Source organism: Palaemon carinicauda, chromosome 28, assembly GCF_036898095.1.
Source record: "Palaemon carinicauda isolate YSFRI2023 chromosome 28, ASM3689809v2, whole genome shotgun sequence".
Taxonomy (NCBI): domain Eukaryota; kingdom Metazoa; phylum Arthropoda; class Malacostraca; order Decapoda; family Palaemonidae; genus Palaemon; species Palaemon carinicauda.
The window spans coordinates 28,890,359-28,909,093 of record NC_090752.1 but is presented as its reverse complement, the minus strand read 5'-3'; the positions used below and the strand labels follow the sequence as shown (position 1 = coordinate 28,909,093).

The window sequence follows — 18,735 nt, the reverse complement described above, 5'->3', positions numbered from 1 at the left end:
TGTGTTCCCAAGAAAGACTCGGACAAACTCAGAGTCATTCTAGACTTGTTTCCACTCAACAAGTTTATCGAGAACAACAAGTTTCGGATGCTTACCTTGCAACACATAAGGACCCTTCTACCCAAAGGGGCGTACACAGTCTCAATAGACCTGGCAGATGCTTACTGGCACCTACCAGTCAGTCGCCCTTTCTCCTCCTACCTAGGATTCAAGCTACAGAAGACAAAATTTGTCTTCAAAGCAATGCCCTTTGGACTAAACATAGCCCCAAGGATATTCACAAAGCTAGCAGATACAATCGTCCAGCAACTATGCTCCGAGGGAGTTCAAGTAGTAGCATATCTAGACGATTGGCTGGTGTGGGCAGCATCCAAGACTACTTGTCTGCAAGCGGCCGTAAAGGTGATCCAGTTCCTGGAGCACCTGGCCTTCAAGATCAATCGCAAGAAGTCTTGCCTTTCTCCAGCTCAGAAGTTCCAATGGTTAGGAATCCAATGGAACTTACAGTCACACAATCTCTCCATTCCATTCAAGAAGAGGAGAGAGATAGTGGGAGCTGTCAAGAGACTAATCCGATACAAGAGGATATCAAGACACCAACAGGAAAGAGTGTTGAGCTCTCTCCAGTTTGCAGCCATGACAGACGCGGTGCTAAAAGCATGGCTAAAGGATGCGTCAGGAGTCTGGAGAAGATACTCATCAAATGCTCGAAGAGATCAACTAAGGGTTGACCCTGACCTGATTGCGCATGCTATTAAGGCCGTGGTCAACAGCCAAGAGTCTAGGGCGGACAATTCCCCTGCAATCACCACAGCCGTCAGTGGTAATACACGCGGACGCCTCCCTGGAAGGATAGGGAGGCCATTCTCACGAAAGAAAAGTGCAAGGGAATTGGTTGCACCAGTTCAAAACCTTTCACATCAACATCTTGGGGGCTATGGCAGTCTTCCTAACGTTGAAGAAACTATCTCCTCGCAGAGCAATCCACATCAGATTGGTCTTGGACAACGAAGTGATAGTAAAATGTCTAAATCGACAAGGCTCGAGATCACCTCACATTAATCATGTGATGTTAGCCATCTTCTACCTGGCAAGGAAGAGAGGATGGCACTTATCAGCAGTTCACCGTCAAGGGTTCCGCAATGTGACGGCGGACGATCTATCCAGGCGAAAGCCGATAGAGACAGAATGGTCCCTAGACGCAGACTCATTCTCCTTCATCTCGGAAAAAGTCCCGGAACTGCAGATCGACCTCTTCGCGACGAGCGACTAGAAACTACCTCGTTACGTAGGCCCTTACATGGACCCTCAAGCTGAAGCGATAGACGCCATGTCTCTCGACTGGAACAGATGGAATCGGATTTACCTGTTTCCACCAACAAATCTCCTGCTAAAAGTCCTTGACAAGCTAAGATCCTTCAGAGGGACAGCTGCAGTAGAGGCCCCAAAATGGCTCAAAAGCAATTGGTTTCCTCTAGTTCTAGAATTGAAACTGAAGCTGTTTCCTCTGCCGAACCCAGTTTTATCCCAATTGGTTCAGAAGTCGACTGTTTACGCTTCATCCTTGAGAACTAACAACCTACATCTCATAATTTTCTCGCCCTAGCAGCGAATAAAAAGTTTGGGATCTCAAAGGACAAAGTCGACTTCATTGAAGAGTACAAGTCAAGTTCAACTAGGAGACAATATGAATCATCTTGGAAGAAGTGGGTGTCCTTTGTGAAAACAAGGAAACCAACGCAAATATCATTAGATTTCTGTCTTTCTTTCTTCATCCACCTACATGAACAAGGCCTGGCTTCCACTACGATAACCGCGTGTGAGTCGGCTTTGACTAGACTTCTTCTCTACGCCTTTGAGGTGGACCTCACAAGTGAAATCTTCAATAAGATATCAAAAGCATGCGCTAGACTCAAGCCGACAACCCCTCCAAAGCCCATCACAAAGTCGTTGGACAAAGTCTTGCACTATGCTTCGAATCTGAACAATGAGGACTGCACCCTAAAGGTTCTAACACAGAAAGTCATCTTTCTGTTCGCAATAGCCTCAGGGGCTAGAGTTAGTGAAATAGTGGCCTTATCCAGAAATGAAGGCCATATTCAGTTCCTAGTCACAGGAGAACTGAATCTTTTCCCTGATCCTGCCTTTCTTGCCAAGAACGAGTTGCCCACCAAGAGGTGGGGTCCTTGGAGAATCTGCCCACTGAAGGAAGATGTCTCTCTATGTCCAGTAGAGTGTCTCAAGGTCTATTTTCGAAGAACTTCAGACTTCAAGGAGGGACAGCTCTTTTGAGGTGAAACCTCAGGATCAAATCTATCCCTAAGACAACTGAGAGCGAAGCTCACCTACTTTATTCGCAGAGTGGATCCTGACAGCACACCCGCAGGTCACGATCCGAGGAAAGTTGCTTCTTCGTTGAATTTCTTTCAACACATGGACTTTGAAAGGCTCCGCTCATATACGGTGTGGAAATCATCCAGAGTCTTCTGTAAACATTATGCGAAGCAAGTACATGAGATAAAACACTTTCCCTATCTTTTGTTTCCAAATTTGTTGCCAAAACCCTGGATTTGGTTGAAAACGATGTCAGATTTAACTCTTTCACGATCTTGTCTCTCAAAGAGGTAACTGATGACCCTGATGACATTTTATTGTATCCCATGAGAGCAATTTGAAGATATCTAAAAAGAATGGTCTATCTTAGGCCTAAAATTTCCAATTTATTGGTGAGCACAGGTCACTCCAAAAAGAAAGTATCCTTAAGCATAAATTGTTCTGTAACTGGAATACTGTACAAACCACGCTATTTAATAGGGTGTACTGTATTACTTTTGGCGTAGCTGAAATGACGAGTTATTAATTTTTAACGAGGGTTAACTACCAACACCGCTAGTTAGCGGGGGGGTAGGGAGGGTAGCTCGCTACCGCTCCCCCTCACACACCTGTGATTGAGCTCAGTTTGCTTTCGGCTCGGATGGTGAACGGACGTTGCCGCTCTTCATCCTCGCCGAGTATTGGCAGCCATTAATGACTTTTGTTTTTTTCTTTTTCTCTTAGTGTGTGTGTGTGTGAAGTTGACTTCTGCGACCATGCGCACCTGTCCTGGACTCTCTGGCCGCCCTTGTGGGACATATATGTTGGCGGTGGAGACTGATCCCCACTCCATTTGTCCTGCTTGCAGAGGTCAACGGTGTGATAGTGTTAATAAGTGTAGTGAGTGTAGGGAGTGGTCTTATTCCCAGTGGGAGAGGTTTGAGCGACGGCGGAAGAAGAAGTCCAAGCGGGATATTTCTCCTTCAAAGGTTTCTTTGAAGGAAGAAAAACCCAAGGCCTCTTCTTCCGTCTTACGACCCTCCTCCGAAGCTCCTACTCGTTCAGTCTCTTACAAGAGACCGTCGAATAGTAGCGTAGACCAAGTTATTATCGGCCAACCCTGGTTCTCGAGAGATGATGTTGCTTGCCCCTAGTGAAGCAGCCCCACCTCTCCCCTTGGGTGAGGCCCTGTCACTAACTCCCCTCTTACAGATATGGTCTTCCTTGGGGCTTATGGGTCCGCCCTCCAAGGAAGCCTTGCTGCAGTTCATCCGTATGGGTGCTTCTGTTAAGCAATCATCATCGCTGTTAGAGGTAGAACCCCTGACCCTTGTGGACGTTGTTGTGTCAGAGGTGTCTCATGCGGTTTCATCCATCTCCTCTGCCACTCCAGACTCTAGAGCGGTTGCTGCCGACTTAGTTTCCCCCGTTCCTGATCATCCTCCGAGGGGGAAACTAGGTTCAATGTCTGTCTCTCCTGCAAGTGTTTCTACCCCTCGGGGGAGTTCACTTATAGAGACTCCTCTTCAGAGGACTGCTGCGGCGCACGGTCAGCTTGCTGATCCAATGGCCCCCAGAGGGCGCATCCATCGGAAGGCTCACCTTCCTCTTCGCCTTAGAGGTCTCCCTTCACCAGTGGTGAAGAGGCGCCTCTTTGGTTCATCGTCGTCACTGTAGTCCCCTGCAGAGGAGCCTCCGCTGCATCCAGACCTTCATGCATCAATCATCACTGCTCCTGCAACCAGTCTTGTGACTTCGGTCCTGGACCTCTCCGTCGATCGTTCGTGATCCCCACGTGTAGATGGTCGCCCTTACAAAGGGCACGCCGACCATCCATCCTGCAGACCTGCCGACCTACCATCACCATTCCTGTCACCGGTAGAGCCTACTGTAGCCTTACTAAAGCGCGCAGCTGTGCGCCATCACCCTGCAGCTTGCCATCTGTCAGATCTTCAGCTCTCACCAGCAGCTTGTTACTCTATAGCGCTTTAGCACGCCCCTTCACCTGCTTCCTCTCACAGAAGGCAGTAATCTCGTGCGTTTGCACGCCAACGTTCGCCTGGACGTCAGCGCTCTCCTGCGCGCCCTGCGCTCATGCGCCCAGGGTCGCCCACGCGCCAGTGCACTACAGTGCGCTTGCGCTCTCCTGTGCACCCACGATTTCCTGCGCGCCAGCACCCTCCTGCACCTACTCGCCCAAAATCTCCTACGCGCCAGTGCCCATCTGCGCGCCAACGCTTGCCTACGTGCCAGCACTCTCCTGTGCGCCCTTACTCTCCTACGCACCAACACTCCTACGCACCAACACTCCCCTATGTGCCAGCGCTCTCCTGCGCGCCAGCCTGTGCACCATTCATCGCCGTCGCTCCAGCGCTCCCCCGCGCGCCAGCCCGCGCGCCAACGAATGCCTGCGCGCCATTATTCTCCGGCGCACAAGAACACTGTAGGTGTGACAGCAATTACATTGCAGCCCTCACCTACGCGCCAAATATCTCCCATGCCCGCGCCACCACATGCCTGCGCGCCAACTCTCACCTACGCATGCGCGCCAACACTCTCCCGCGCTCGCTAAGATTCTCCTGCGCGCCCCCGCACGCGCCAAGATTCTCCTGAGCGCCCGCCAATATTCTCCTGCGCGCCAATATTCTCTCGCACGCGAGCATGTGCACCAACAGGCATGGGTGTAGGATCTACACCCGGCGAGGTCGCCATCGCCTCATTCCCCTCCCTGCAGACGCATTCCAGCGCGCACCGAGGGAGAAGGGAAGCAAACACAAGCAGAGGGGTTCAGGATACCAAAACTGCCTTCTAAAGCAGACCCACCTATTACAGTGACTCCTCGTAGGGAATCTTCGGTCCCTTTCCCTTCAGGGGATCTGTCTGACAGTGCATCCGTCAGTCAGCAGCCTTGGTTCAGTGCCTTAGTCAGAGCCATAACACAGGCTTTCAAGTCAGTCCTGTCTGATTGCTCATCAGAGCAACCTATAGCTCTGGACTTGAGACATGGAACCATGGCTTCCTCTACCCCTTTGAAGAGGAAAAGAGGAGTTTCTGACTCGGTCACTTCCCCGAGGGTGAAGCTGACTCCGTGCAGACCATCAAGACAAGTTCCTCCAGTTTCTCAGAGATACTCTCCCTCCCTGTCGGAGGAAGACCATCCGTCACCAAGGGAACTGTGCAAGGAGAGACACTCATCCATTGCACCAATGGAGGAAACCTCTCTTCACGCGGAGAGTTCCCCGCAATCTGAGTCCAGGAGGGACATGACACACAGGCCTTCGATGGAGTCTTATCTCCTTCCTCAGAAGGTCCAAAGACTCCAAAACTCTACCAAAGTCCTCAACTAGGGCTAGAATGGAGACAGCCAGCCCCTCAAGGAATGTCCGTGAATCAGAACATGCATTCTGGCAGGTTCTGACTCTAATGAGGGTTCTCAATGGGTTTTCCGACCCGGAGATACTCCCTCGAGAGGGCAAGGACACGGTCTCAGACCGCGGCTTTGGTACTCAGAAACCCTCAAAGACCAGTTCAGCCCTGCCCTGGTCTAAGGGTTGAAGAGTACCAGGGACAAGATCTCCCAACAGCTCTCCGAGCTGGCCTCCTTCAACTGTGACGGTGCTACGAACAAGCTCCTCCCTCCTCCTTGCATACAGCAAAGGAGGTACTTTGAGATCCTGGACGAACTCATTTCAGCTCTTCCTCTTCACCACTCTCTGGAAGAGCTAACCAGGGGAGTCCCTCTTGAGAGACTCTCCAGCCAGCAGGTCTCGTTCTCGGCAACCGAGGTCCTTAACCAGGAAAAGGTCACCTAGTATGCTATGCAAGCTACTTCGTGGCTGGACATCTGGTTAGGAACCTTAAGTATCCTGATATGATCCGAGGATTTTTCCAAGGAGCGTCCTTCTTACTCTCAGGCACTCCCACGATCGAGTTTCTTGCCCACCAAGTCTCGAACTTGTGGGCAAACACCATCTTGAAACATCAGATGCAGTGTCTGAGAGGTTCCACCAACAGGTCCCAAGCATCGAGATAAATAGGCTCAGACATTCCTCCCTAGAGGGTGCCCATCTGTTTGAGCCCAAGGACATGTAACTTGCTGCTGAGAGATGGAGGAAGTCTCATCGAGATTCCCTCCTCCATAGGGCTTTAACAACTAACCCCTATAAACCTCCAGCACCCCAGCAGTCCCATCCAACCAAGACCGCGACGACGACGAAAACAGCAGCAAAGACAGTGGTGTCTAAGCCCTTTCTTGTCAAGGACAGGAAAGGCAAAAAGTCCTCCAGGGGAGGAAAGAATCCTAGAGGAAGCAGCCGAGGCCGCTAACGCTAGGATAGGCACTCCCCCTGTGTTTTCACCAGTGGGGGGATGTCTACAAAGTTGCTCAGACAGGTGGAGGCCACTCGGGGCCGATTCCTGGACAATCTCCGTGATCCGTCTAGGATATCGCGTCCCGTTCATAACATCTCTACCTCCCCTGACCAGGAATCCAGAAGTCATTAGACTCCCTTGCCATGGGATCGGCAAGGGGGCAAGCCCTTCGGGCAGAAGTCCAGACCCTGTTGAAGAAGGGCGCTTTCCAAGAGGTCCTCGACGGATCCCCAGGCTTCTTATGTCGACTCTTTCTTGTAAAGAAGGCATCTGGAGGCTGGAGACCAGTCATCGACTTCTCAGCTCTGAACAAGTTTGTCAAACAAACTCCGTTCAGCATGGAGACGGCAGACATGGTCAGACTAGCAGTGAGACCGCAAGACTTCATGTGCACACATGACCTAAAGGACGCGTACTTCCAGATCCCAGTCCATCCGTCTTCAAGGAAGTACTTAAGATTCATCCTAGACAACAGAATGTACCAGTTCAAGGTGCTGTGCATTGGTCTTTCCACAGCACCACAAGTGTTAACCAGAGGTATTCACCCTATTATCATCTTGGGCACACAGGATTGGCATCCGTCTCCTCCGTTATCTGGACGACTGGTTAATCCTAGCAGACTCGATGTCAACCCTTCTTCAACACCGAGACAAACTTCTGAAACTTTGCCAGGATCTGGGGATCATGGTAAATCTCGAGAAGTCTTCTCTGCTTCCTATACAGAGATAGGTATACTTTGGCATGATCATAGACACCACTCTCCACAAAGCCTTCCCATCAGGCGACAGGATAACAAGGCTCAGAAAGGTCGCAAGACCTTTTCTCAGACGAGAAGAACTTCCAGCTCAATCGTGGTTATGTCTCCTCGGTCAGATTTCATCGCTGGCCTGTCTAGTTCCCAATGGTCGCCTCAGGATGAGATCCCTCCAGGGGCAACTCAAGTCCCAGTGGAATCAACCTCACGACTCCCTGGACATCCGGATCCCCATGGGATCAGCGGAACTGACAGACCTCCATTGGTGGATGACAGACGAGAATCTATGAAAGGGACTGGACCTTTTCGTCTTCCCCCCGGATTTGATGCTGTTCTCAGACGCTTCAAAAAAAGGGTGGGGGGCCCACGTGCGGCACCACACGACCTCAGGCCTCTGGTCAGAGTCAGAAAAGTACCTCCACATAAATCTCCTAGAGATGAAGGCCATCTTTCTGGCCCTTCAAGAGTTCCAACAGTTCTGGCAGGCCACTCAGTGGTGGTGATGAGCGACAACACCACAGTAGTGGCTTACATCAACAAGCAAGGAGGTACTTTTTCGCAGCAGCTATCCCATCTAGCAGTAGAGATACTGAGATGGGCCGAAATCCACTCGATACCACTATCGGCACGCTTCATTCCGGGCAAAAGGAATGTGCTTGCCGACAACCTGAGCAGAGCATCTCAGATAGTGAGTACTGAGTGGTCTTTGGATCATCTAGCAGCCAACAAAGTCCTGACTTTGTGGGGTTCTCCGACTGTGGACCTCTTCGCAACGGCCCTAAACTTCAGGTTCCCGCTGTATTGTTCCCCAGTCCCAGACTCCAAGGCTCTCTGACAAGATGCTTTCCAACAATGGTGGGACAACATTGACGTTTACGCCTTTCCCCCGTTCTGTCTGATGAGGAGGGTACTCAACAAGACCAGAACATCGGTCAATCTTTCAATGACCCTCATAGCTCCGCTATGGCATCACGCAGAATGGTTTCCTGACCTTCTGCATCTCCTAACGGAACCCCCAAGAGAACTCCATCCACGACACAATCTACTCTAACAACCACATGCCAACATATTCCACAAAGCCGTAGCTTCGCTACGACTTCACGCTTGGAGACTATCCAGCATCTCTCTCAGAGAGGATTTTCGCAACAAGTTGCAATTAGGATGTCTGGATACCCGTGTAAGTCATCAGCAGCAGTCTACCAGGCAAAGTGGAAAGTCTTCTGTGGTTGGTGTTGTGGAAGGGGTATCTCTCCTCTGGATGCCACTATTCCAGCAATAGCGGAGTTCCTTGTGTATTTGCGTGAAGAAATGCGCCTATCAGTCTCGGCAGTGAAAGGCTATTGCTCAGCTTCAAGTCTCGCCTTCAGACTGAAAGGAATGGACATTTCTTCATCGCTAGAACTTTCTTCTATACGGAGTTATGAACTTACCTGCCCCCACTCAGAAGTGAGACCTCCCCCATGGAACGTGGCTCGAGTTCTCAGGTCTCTTACGAGACCTCCCTATGAACCATTACACCAGGTAACCGATCGCCACCTAACTTGAAAGACGGTGTTCCTGCTAGCTTTGGCTTCAGCCAAGCTAGTCAGTGAACTTCATGGTCTCTCATACGACATCGCCCATTGCTAAGACTCTGAACCTGGGAGTAGCGGATCCACGATTCAACTCCTTCCGGATTTCTAGTCTCCATACTGTGAACGAACAAGGTAAAATGACAGTGGAGGTCCTGTAGAGAGTGGGGATCCCCTGCTGTATGGGACTGGAAAAGCAGCCATCAAAGTATAAAGTAAGTAAAAGTACTGTAACAGATGACCCAGACCATCTCTTACTATGCCCAGTGAGAAGTTTGAGGCTGTATCTTGAGAGAAAAGCCGTAGCCCGTCCTTGTGTGCCTGCACTATTCGTCAGCACAGGAAGGACCAAGAGGAAGGTCACCAAGAACACCATCTCGGCGCCGATTCGCAAGGTCATTGACCATGCACTGAATCCAGACCCTCCTCCTTCACGTTGCCCCAGAGCTCATGATGGCATTCAAGAGAAACTATTCAGTGACGCAGGTTCTTCAAGCTCGGGTGTGGAAGCGTCAGACCACGTTCACATCCCACTACCTGCAAGACGTGACCCACAAGAGACTCGATACGTTCTCTATCGGTCCTGTGATGGCTGCATAACAGCTGGTTTAAAACCTCAAGCTCCTTATTGGACAAGTAGCAGAAGGTTGAGGGCATTGTTACCTAGTATTAGTATGCGTGAATGAAAAGGTTTGACTGGCCCTTATTCTTTTCTTCATCATCCCCTCTCTTGGGGAAAGCAGCATCCTGGGTTCTCTGCATAGCTGACCTCAAACCACTGCAGGTAAACCATGCTCCCTTGTGTACCTAGTATTAAGACTAATACTGTTGCGTCCCCATACCCTGACGAGGTAGTATTGGGAAAGTCCTAGTGCACAGTTTTTCCTTCTAAAGAACTCGGAATAACTTTACCATGACAGTCACACTTCTACATACCTCAACACACAGCTTGCGTAGGCCGCGAACCTTGCGTAACAAGGTTTAAGCGAGGCGCAGAGAATCCTTATTTCTTGAGTACTGATACACTCAGATAAGGAACCCACGGGTAAAAGCCAAAATCCAGATTGGCTGGGAAGTCCACCCTTCCTAATGGCTGAGTCACGCCAATTAAATAGCGTGGTTTGTATTCCAGTTACGGAACAAATGACAAATTCGTAGATAATTTGTATTTTTCCTAACTATATAAACCTTAGCTATTTAAGCAAACTTACCCGCCAGTTCTATCCCCCTTGAAGTCCTACCTCCAAGCAAAGTAAGCTCAATCACAGGTGTGTGAGGGGAAGCGGTAGCAAGCTACCGTCCCTACCCCCCGCTAACTAGCAGTGTGGGTAGTTAACCCTTGTTAAGAATTAATGGCTCGTCATTTCAGCTATGCGGAAAATAATACCCCCTATTAAATAGCTAAGGTTTGTATAGTTGGGAAAAATACAAATTTGTCATTTCATTTTGGTTGAGAGAAACAATCGTGAGAACTCATAAATCCTCAGGGGAAGTGTTGCCCCCCCCCCCCCCCCCCTTCATTGAACACATGATATCCGTGGTCTTGCCGCAACCCTATCATTCCGCAAAAGTCACTCTGTGGCACGAGTCCGCAAAGCTAGTGTATGTAAGAGACAAACCACTTTTACAGACCATTATCTTAGAGATCGTACGCACAAGTCTCCGGACACTTCTCTTTAGGCCCAATTGTTGCAGTACAACAAATAATCTAATCTTGCGCTCTTATGGGACACGTAACTATTTTAATAAAGACATCAGTTATTCTTTGCCTTATAAGGGCATTCAATGGGTATCAAACCAGGTGGTGATCACAGTTGGACTTCAAGCTTTCACTTGGATCTCACCCTAATACAAGTAAGAATGCCTTATTTTTCAGTTACTATTGATGATATTATTATTATTATTATTATTACTACTACTACTACTACTACTACTACTACTACTACTACTACTACTACTACTACTACTACTACTACTACTACTAGCTAAGCTACAACCCTAGTTAGAAAAGCAAAATGCTATAAGCCTAAGGGCTCCAACAGGGAAAAATAGCCCAGTGAGGAATGGAAATAAGGAAATAAATAAACGATATAAGAAGTAATGAACAATTAAAATAAAATATTCTAAAAACATTAACAGGATTAGAATATTGGAAATATTCTTCATGTGACTCTTGATGTTCATGTAGCTTTGCCCCTGTTGCTAAACATATCCTCTTGGATTGAATATACGCTCTTGCTACCCAGTTCAAAATTTATCCACTTTTGATCTTTTATTATTACTTAGTAGCAATTGTATCTATTAGAGATGAAGGAAGTACCTCTTAACGCAGACTTCCTCGCACTGAAGGAAGATTCCCACATAAATGACTCGGAAGTTTGTATCCACGTAAGAATAAACTACAAATTTTTTAAATAATTTGTATTTTTTCCTAGATATGCAAACCTAAGTAATTTATCAAAGATCTCGCGTCAACCGCCCCACAAGTCTTTTGACCAGGAGAGAGTGGAGAGCCTCATGAGATGGCCCCCAGCGCCGCCATGTACTGTAATTGCTTGGCAAATGTAATGTGATGCAATCAAACCCCTTTTTCTTTGGTTGTCTGGTCCTAGAGAAAACGAGACTAGGAGTAACCCATACAAATGACTCAGGTTTGTATTGTATAGCTAGGAAAAATAAAATTGTTTTAAAAATTAATAGTATTAATTATAAATTTGTCATTTTGTAATATTGGGCAATGGTACAGTATTAAGCATAAAATATTTATCTTGTTATTTTCATTTATGCATTAACTTAGCAGTTTTGTCAAATTACTTTACAGATTCTTTTCATGTTCAGTCTCATCATTTCATAGACATTGCATATTGCTTTTTATTCACTCTTTATCATATATTTATAAATCCTTTTCTTTTTCCCTTGATTTCATGTTTGGATTTTATGAGGTGCTAAGTTGGGAGATTTGTCTTTTGAGGATTAACCAGAAAATCTTTACCAACAGGTTTTTAACAACAATGGATGGGAAGAGATGGGAATCCCTCCACCAATTTCAGAATGCCCAGTTCCACCCAAGATCAAGTCTTACATGAGCAGTTCAGAGAAGAAGCAGATTCTTCGCCAGCGACTGGAGTACAACAAGAAAAAATCAGAAATGTTCTCTCTATGGTGTGATGCCTTATATAAGCTGTCTTTTGCTAATCATGTAAGTTGTAATCTGATATAAGCCATTTGTAGGTATGGTAGTGTCTTTAAAGTTTTATGGAACTTTGATAGTAATATGTTAAGTAATTTTTAGAGCTTAACTTATATTAACTGAAATTGTTAAAACTTAATGCTATATTGTTCATATCTAATTTTTGAATATGTAACTTCCCTGGTAGTTACATATATATATAGCTTAAATCCCGCGTTTCGACGCGGCACGACAGAAATTCAAATTCGTGGCGATCGCCGCCATGACAGTAGGTGGTCATACATGAGCGCCATCACTCGTAGGTTATCAGAACCATTCCCAACATCTTCAGAATTTCTCTGTCGTTGATCGAGTCAACACCTCGGGAATTCGTTTCGTGGATACAGTACAGGGTATATTACTTTATTCTACAATTTGGTGAAGTACCTTTTGTCTGATTATTGTTAATAGCTTTCGCTGCCTTTCAACTATCGAAGATATTTTAGGATAGTTTTTTGCTGGTCCAACTTGGACAGTTTAATTGAACTTGATTTTCAAGCAAATATGTCCAGACCCAGTAATGGCTCTTCTGTTGTTAAACTTTGGGTGTTGGGCTAGACCAGCTTTCGTGCTGCTCTTAGTTCCTGCACTTAATTTGCAGGGAGCATGTATGTATTTGTTTTCGTTCCTTGTTCGTACATTGAGGGATCAAAGATTTTTTCCCCTTCTTTATTAACGAACAACTCTTAAAGTTATAATGGAAGGAAGACATTTTCTACATTAAACATTGTGATGTCACTATTTTGTAACGTAACTCTTACAGAGCGGAATGTGATTACCTTGAAGGAATTCAGTCCGCCATCGTGATGATGTAACAATCCTGTGACGTAATCTGATTAGTATGACTTGCATTATATGAATTATTTTCTTTTCTTTCAAGAAATTTTTAAAATATTAGCTTACTAAGCATAAGTATGTTTATAATGTAGGGAAATATATTATTTTCAAGTATATATTTGTCCTATTAGTATATTTCCCCTAGTCAATTTTCGATTAGTTTTTTTTCTCGAGTGTACAATCATTACGCTCGTAGTATGACTAAGGGAGATCTCCGTCAGATATTAAACTATCATTTTTGTTTCACAATACTTGTATTGTTATTTAATATTTCGATTTTGAGAATACTAATATTAATCATATATTCTATTGTATTTTCTTTCTATCCCTTGATGAAAGAGTATAATCTGTCGTAACGGGAAGGTCTATTAAGATCTAATGTGAAATAATTAAAAGTGCTAGTATTCAGTGTCAGTGCAGTGGAGGGTGCGTCCTTTCGTGTCCGTCATAATCCCAGCCCGGGACCTCTTCCATGCTCCCCAACCCTTGTGAGAAGGAATGTCGAAAGGCCAAAGGATATGGCAGACCTTGATTAGCGAACGGACGTCCCCTCGAACGATCATGTTGACGATCCCCAAATCGCTCCCCCTCGCCACAGGAAAGGCGAGGTTAAAATGTCTGCGTCTTCGTCGGACAACGCAAAACCGCAACGTGGTTGGCGCCAACCACTACGTTCAAGAACTTAGCCTAATTCACTCAAGAGACTTATGTCTCCTAATAAACCATCCTGCAGTGTGGACGAAGTCGACGTGTCAGCACGATTTAGATCGGGATCAAGGCGCGCTGGAAGTATCGACAGTTGACGATACCTCACAGCAATCAGTACATCTTTCAGTTAGCGCACACGGCGCTCATCATGTATCTGTTTTGTCTGAATTAAAGAGGTCTATTTCTTCTCTGTTGGACGCTTACGATTCTCGGGCAGAAAAAATCGCCTCTGAAAGAATCTAAGGACAGCAATAGACCAAGAAAACGTTCTTTCAATATTATCGACCAGCGTATTTCTCCGATACTCAGCAACGCTCACGGCATTCTGAACAGTCACGGCAAAGTGGACACATGCCGGAAGCTCACGGCAAAGTGGACGCACGGCAACCTGGACGCATGCGGCAGTCTGGACATATACTGGTCGCATGCAGTCAGGTTTTGTCCCCACGTCACTATAGACAAGTAATTGTCTCGCCTTCGCGATCTGCGGAACACTCGACTATCGCTCGTGCCAGACGCATGCGACACGCTGTTAGCTCACAGCAATCTGGATGCATGCAGAAGTCTGTAAACTCAGGGCAAAGTGGACGCATGCGGCAGTCTGGATATATGCTGGACGCATGCAGTCAGGTTTTGTCACACGTTACTATAGACAAACAGTTGTCTTTTCTTTGCGATTGACTGGACGTGATACTAACACCTCCTCACGGCTCGCGGCAAACTCACGGCATTCGGGACTCATGCATTAGACTGATACCTCTCATGGAAGCATACAACAGTCTCAAGTTGGACCCATGATGGACTCATGTGGTCGGGACTTGTCCTCACAACAGGATAGACAAGTTTTTTATCTCTCCTTTGCGATTTTCTAAACGCGCAACTAACGCTTCTTCGCGTCACACTGTTGACATACAACATGCTGAACGCATGCGGGACGCACGCGATCAAGATTTTCCCTCGTATGGGTTTACAGATGTTGATGCTACCTTACAGCATGATGATCTTATACTGGAAGCACTGGAACCTGTCTCTCCCTCGAGGCTTACAGTACATAAACGTGATGCTTCTTCGCAACTGGACAATATCCTTCACGAGATTTCTTCAGGACAAGATGAATTATTTTTGGAAGATAATAACTGACAGGATGACGCGGTTTTGTCTCCTACTTATTCGAATCAGGGAATCGATGTTCCATTAGCCGAATTAGAAGACAAATCTCAGGATTCATTACAGTCAGCTGATTCTTAAAAAGAAAGAAAGAAAGAAAAAAAAAAAAACTTCTGACAGTGTTAATGTCTGTACCCAGAAGATTTTTTCTCAACCTATTCTTCAGAGCCCGCTTTCTCAGTTTTTGAAGGGCAGACCCCGAAAACATCCTCTTTCAAGAATATGGTCCTGGCTAGATCGGTTAAGAGAGTTGTCTCAACTTTCAACGAATGGACGTCCAAGAGAAAGGATCTAGGGAAGGCCTCCTTTTTCTTTTCCTCACTCGGGGTCAACCATGAGCAAGTCGAAGTTTATGTGGTCCAATTCTGAAATGGACCATCGGCTGAAGTAAACTTTTAGACAATAGAAGTCTTCAGCCTTACGGACTGGACTCTCGGAACTCTCGCAGAAGCCACAGACCCTAAGAACGAGGCTCAGATGCATCTGATTGCCTGTCTGGATAAGGCCTGGAGGGATGGCCTCATCGAACTTTCCGCCCTTCTTCACGGCAGGAGTTCTTAAAATGAGGACTATGTGTTGTTCCTTCTTATCTTCAGGTTTGTCCTTTGTTCGGAGATTAACAGGCTGCGCAAGATTTTTTTTCTCTAGGACTACTAAATAAATCCTCCCAGCTAGCTTTTTAGCAAGGGTACAAAAGGAGGCTCTTCCCACTCGTCAGCTCTTTCGTGGGAGAGCCCCTTCAAGGGGAACTCAGAGGATTGCGACTGGAGGTCAAACTCGCAGATTCTCAAGACAACAAACCGAATCAAAAGTGAGACGTGTTATGCCTTCCATGTCATCGATACCCTTAGAGTTGACAACAGTCCACTCAGGAAACAAGGCAGCATCTCTTTAAGAACAAGTGAGCCTTATGCTTTCGAAATCAGTCATAGAAATGTAGAAGACACCTCCTGGGAGGGGTTTTTACAACATTTCCTAGTTCCGAAAAGCTTGTGGGGGGGATGAAAACCTGTTCTGGACGTCAGTCCATTGTACAAGTACGTTTTTTACCCGGGTGATGTCCAACGTGACTCCCTGACTTCACATAAAGGGAGTAAGGTTTTTCTTTGCACCTGGACGACTGAGCACTCAGAGCAGAATCGCAAGTGTCTGGAGGCTCTTCAAAGGATAATGCCCTTAACGCAACAGTTAGGTCTGATGGTAACCTGGGCAAATCTTAACTAACAACCTCACAGAATTTAATTTTTCTGGGGATGATAATTGGTTCAGATCGCGCTCAAGGCACTCCGTAAATGTCGCAAGGACTTTCCTCTGGTGGTCACCCGGCTACGGTTGACGATCTCTCGCAGCAATCAGCACACGGTTTAGTTTGCGCACATGGCGCGCTTCAAGTGTCTGGTCTGTCTGAACTAGAGAGGTTGATTTCGTCCCTGTTTGACGCATACGATTTGCGACAGGGATCTGTGGATAGAGTCTCAGGGGAAATGACACACAAATATCAAAGAGCTAGTGGTCATTCACCAAACCCTGATTACTCACTTCATAGAAGGGGAGAAAAACGTCAGGACGGATCTACTTAGCAGAAGAAGGCAAGTTCTTACTGCAGAAGGGACCTTACATCACAAGTTGTGCACCAACCTTTGGATGTTGTGGGGTCAACACTCGATAGACCTCTTCGCCTCACAAATGACATAGAGGTTGCTGTTATTTTGCTCTCCAGTACCAGACCAGGAAGCAGTCGCACTGGACGCTTTTCTTCTGAACTGGGAAGGTCTAAACGTGTACGCTTTTCCTCCATTCAAGATCCTGGACAGAGTCCTGAAAAGATTCAGGGATTCGCCCAACGTCCGCATGACCATGATAGCTCCTTTTTTGGCCCATGAGACATTGGGTTGTAGAGATGATGGAGTGGCTGGTAGATACCCCCAGATCAATGGTACGGTATGTTTATTTTTATTGGTAAAGACCTAAGAATCTGTCAATGACTTGATCTAGCTAGGTTATTGTTAGATTTTTACAAATTATTTTTTGTGATAAACATTCAATTCAATCCTTTAAAGGATTTGTACTTTGAAACTGAGAGACAAGGCGACACTGGCGCGACAGTTACCACTTACTGCTAGAATATTCCTTCCTTTACTAAGGGCTTGTGTTTATTGAAGTGAAAGAAAATGAGGATACACAAGTTTTTTTTTTTAAATTCAAAGGGTAAATATTGATTAAACTGACCTGGGTAAGAAGTAATTTGAATATCATGCGAGTATAGAAATGAGAAATTTTATCATCAAAATTTAGGTTTTCCCCTAGTTTATTTTAGTAGATGATAGTTATGGGTTGAATTAAAGGTTCTTCAGGGTGGTTAAGTCAGTTCTTTAGAGAATTTCTTTTGTTTAGTCTTCATTTGGTTCTGGTTGATGGTAGTGCTTTTGGTCCATTACTTTGCAAATCTTTTTACCATACTTGGAACTCCGTATTGTCGTGTGACATTATCTGATGGCAAGACTCTTTGCAGTATTATGGTATTATCAGAGTGGATTTCTATGACTATCCATTTTGTTTGCTAGTAATATACCAACCTTCCAGACAATGGGGGAATCAACACATTGAAGATTGAGTAATACTTATTAAAATAAACAGAATTTGAAAAAGGAAATGAAATAAACAGAAATATAAGTTTATTATTTCATTACTCATTCAAAATTTATTAGTTCGCATCCTTCTTCCCCCATCTAGTGGTGCCAAACAAGATGACGGTTTCAGGATTGCAGCCTCTAGCAGTCATTTAGTATATTAATAGTTCTTGAGGTATACCATAAGAGAACTAGTCATACAAACCACCTACTAGTTCTAAAGTTTGTTAAGCTTTGCTAGCAAAGTGTTCAGTGCAATGAATGTTGGGTAATAGAAATAATGCGTTTTATTTTTAAATTCTGTTTTTCAAGAACATTGTAATAATGTACTGTACATTAATTTCATTTTGTCTTGTATGAAGGACTGTTTTGTATATGGTATTATATAATTGTGAATAAATACACCAAAATGTTACTTTATGAAATTTTCGATGCTTACCTCAAATGTCAAATACGTGAATGTTGAGGTCTGAGTGTATGCTGTACATTGTATACACATACAGTACTGTAGAATATGATTATGCTGTAGTATGTAGGTATTTATACAGTATTTATAACAGAGTTTAGGAAGGTTAAGGATGGTCAACTGTACACCAAAATCTCTTCTCTTACCATACTTTCAAATTAACAATTAATTATTTTAATGTCAATATCCAAGTAAAAAGCCTATTTTATAAGGGTCAATGTTGGTTCCAGGGACCTCATGTACTTGGCAGTACATTTTTCCTCATAAAGGATTACTTTAAGGCTTTGAATTGTACAAAGGGCAAATATAGAATAGCTATATTAGCCCTGTAATTAGAACCCATGAGTGTATTGATTCTTTATGTATGATTTGCATTATTAAATTTAACATATATTCTTTTTCAGTTTAGGGATAGAATAATATGGTTTCCGCACAACATGGATTTTCGAGGCAGAGTTTATCCACTTCCACCACATATTAACCACATGAGTTCAGATGTTTTTCGTTCTTTACTTTACTTTGCCAGAGGTGAAAAACTGGGTTCCAGAGGACTGTGGTGGTTGAAGGTAATTTCTCACTCTTTGTTTTTGGGTATACAGTAATGTACAGCTTAAATGGGATATCTCATGTTTTAAGATGCCTAACGTACAAAATCAATTTAAGAGTAGGATATTTGAAGGAGGTTTATT

At 45.3% G+C, this 18,735-nt stretch overlaps 1 protein-coding gene across 1 annotated transcript in view; it reads left to right on the top strand.

Annotated features, from left to right (window-relative positions):
• PolrMT (mitochondrial RNA polymerase) overlaps positions 1 to 18,735 on the top strand; it is a 229,510-nt gene that overhangs the window by 153,727 nt on the left and 57,048 nt on the right. Inside the window, 2 exon segments of the mRNA XM_068351814.1 lie at positions 12,008 to 12,208; positions 18,451 to 18,612. Of these exon segments, the coding sequence (XP_068207915.1) occupies positions 12,008 to 12,208; positions 18,451 to 18,612 (363 nt within the window).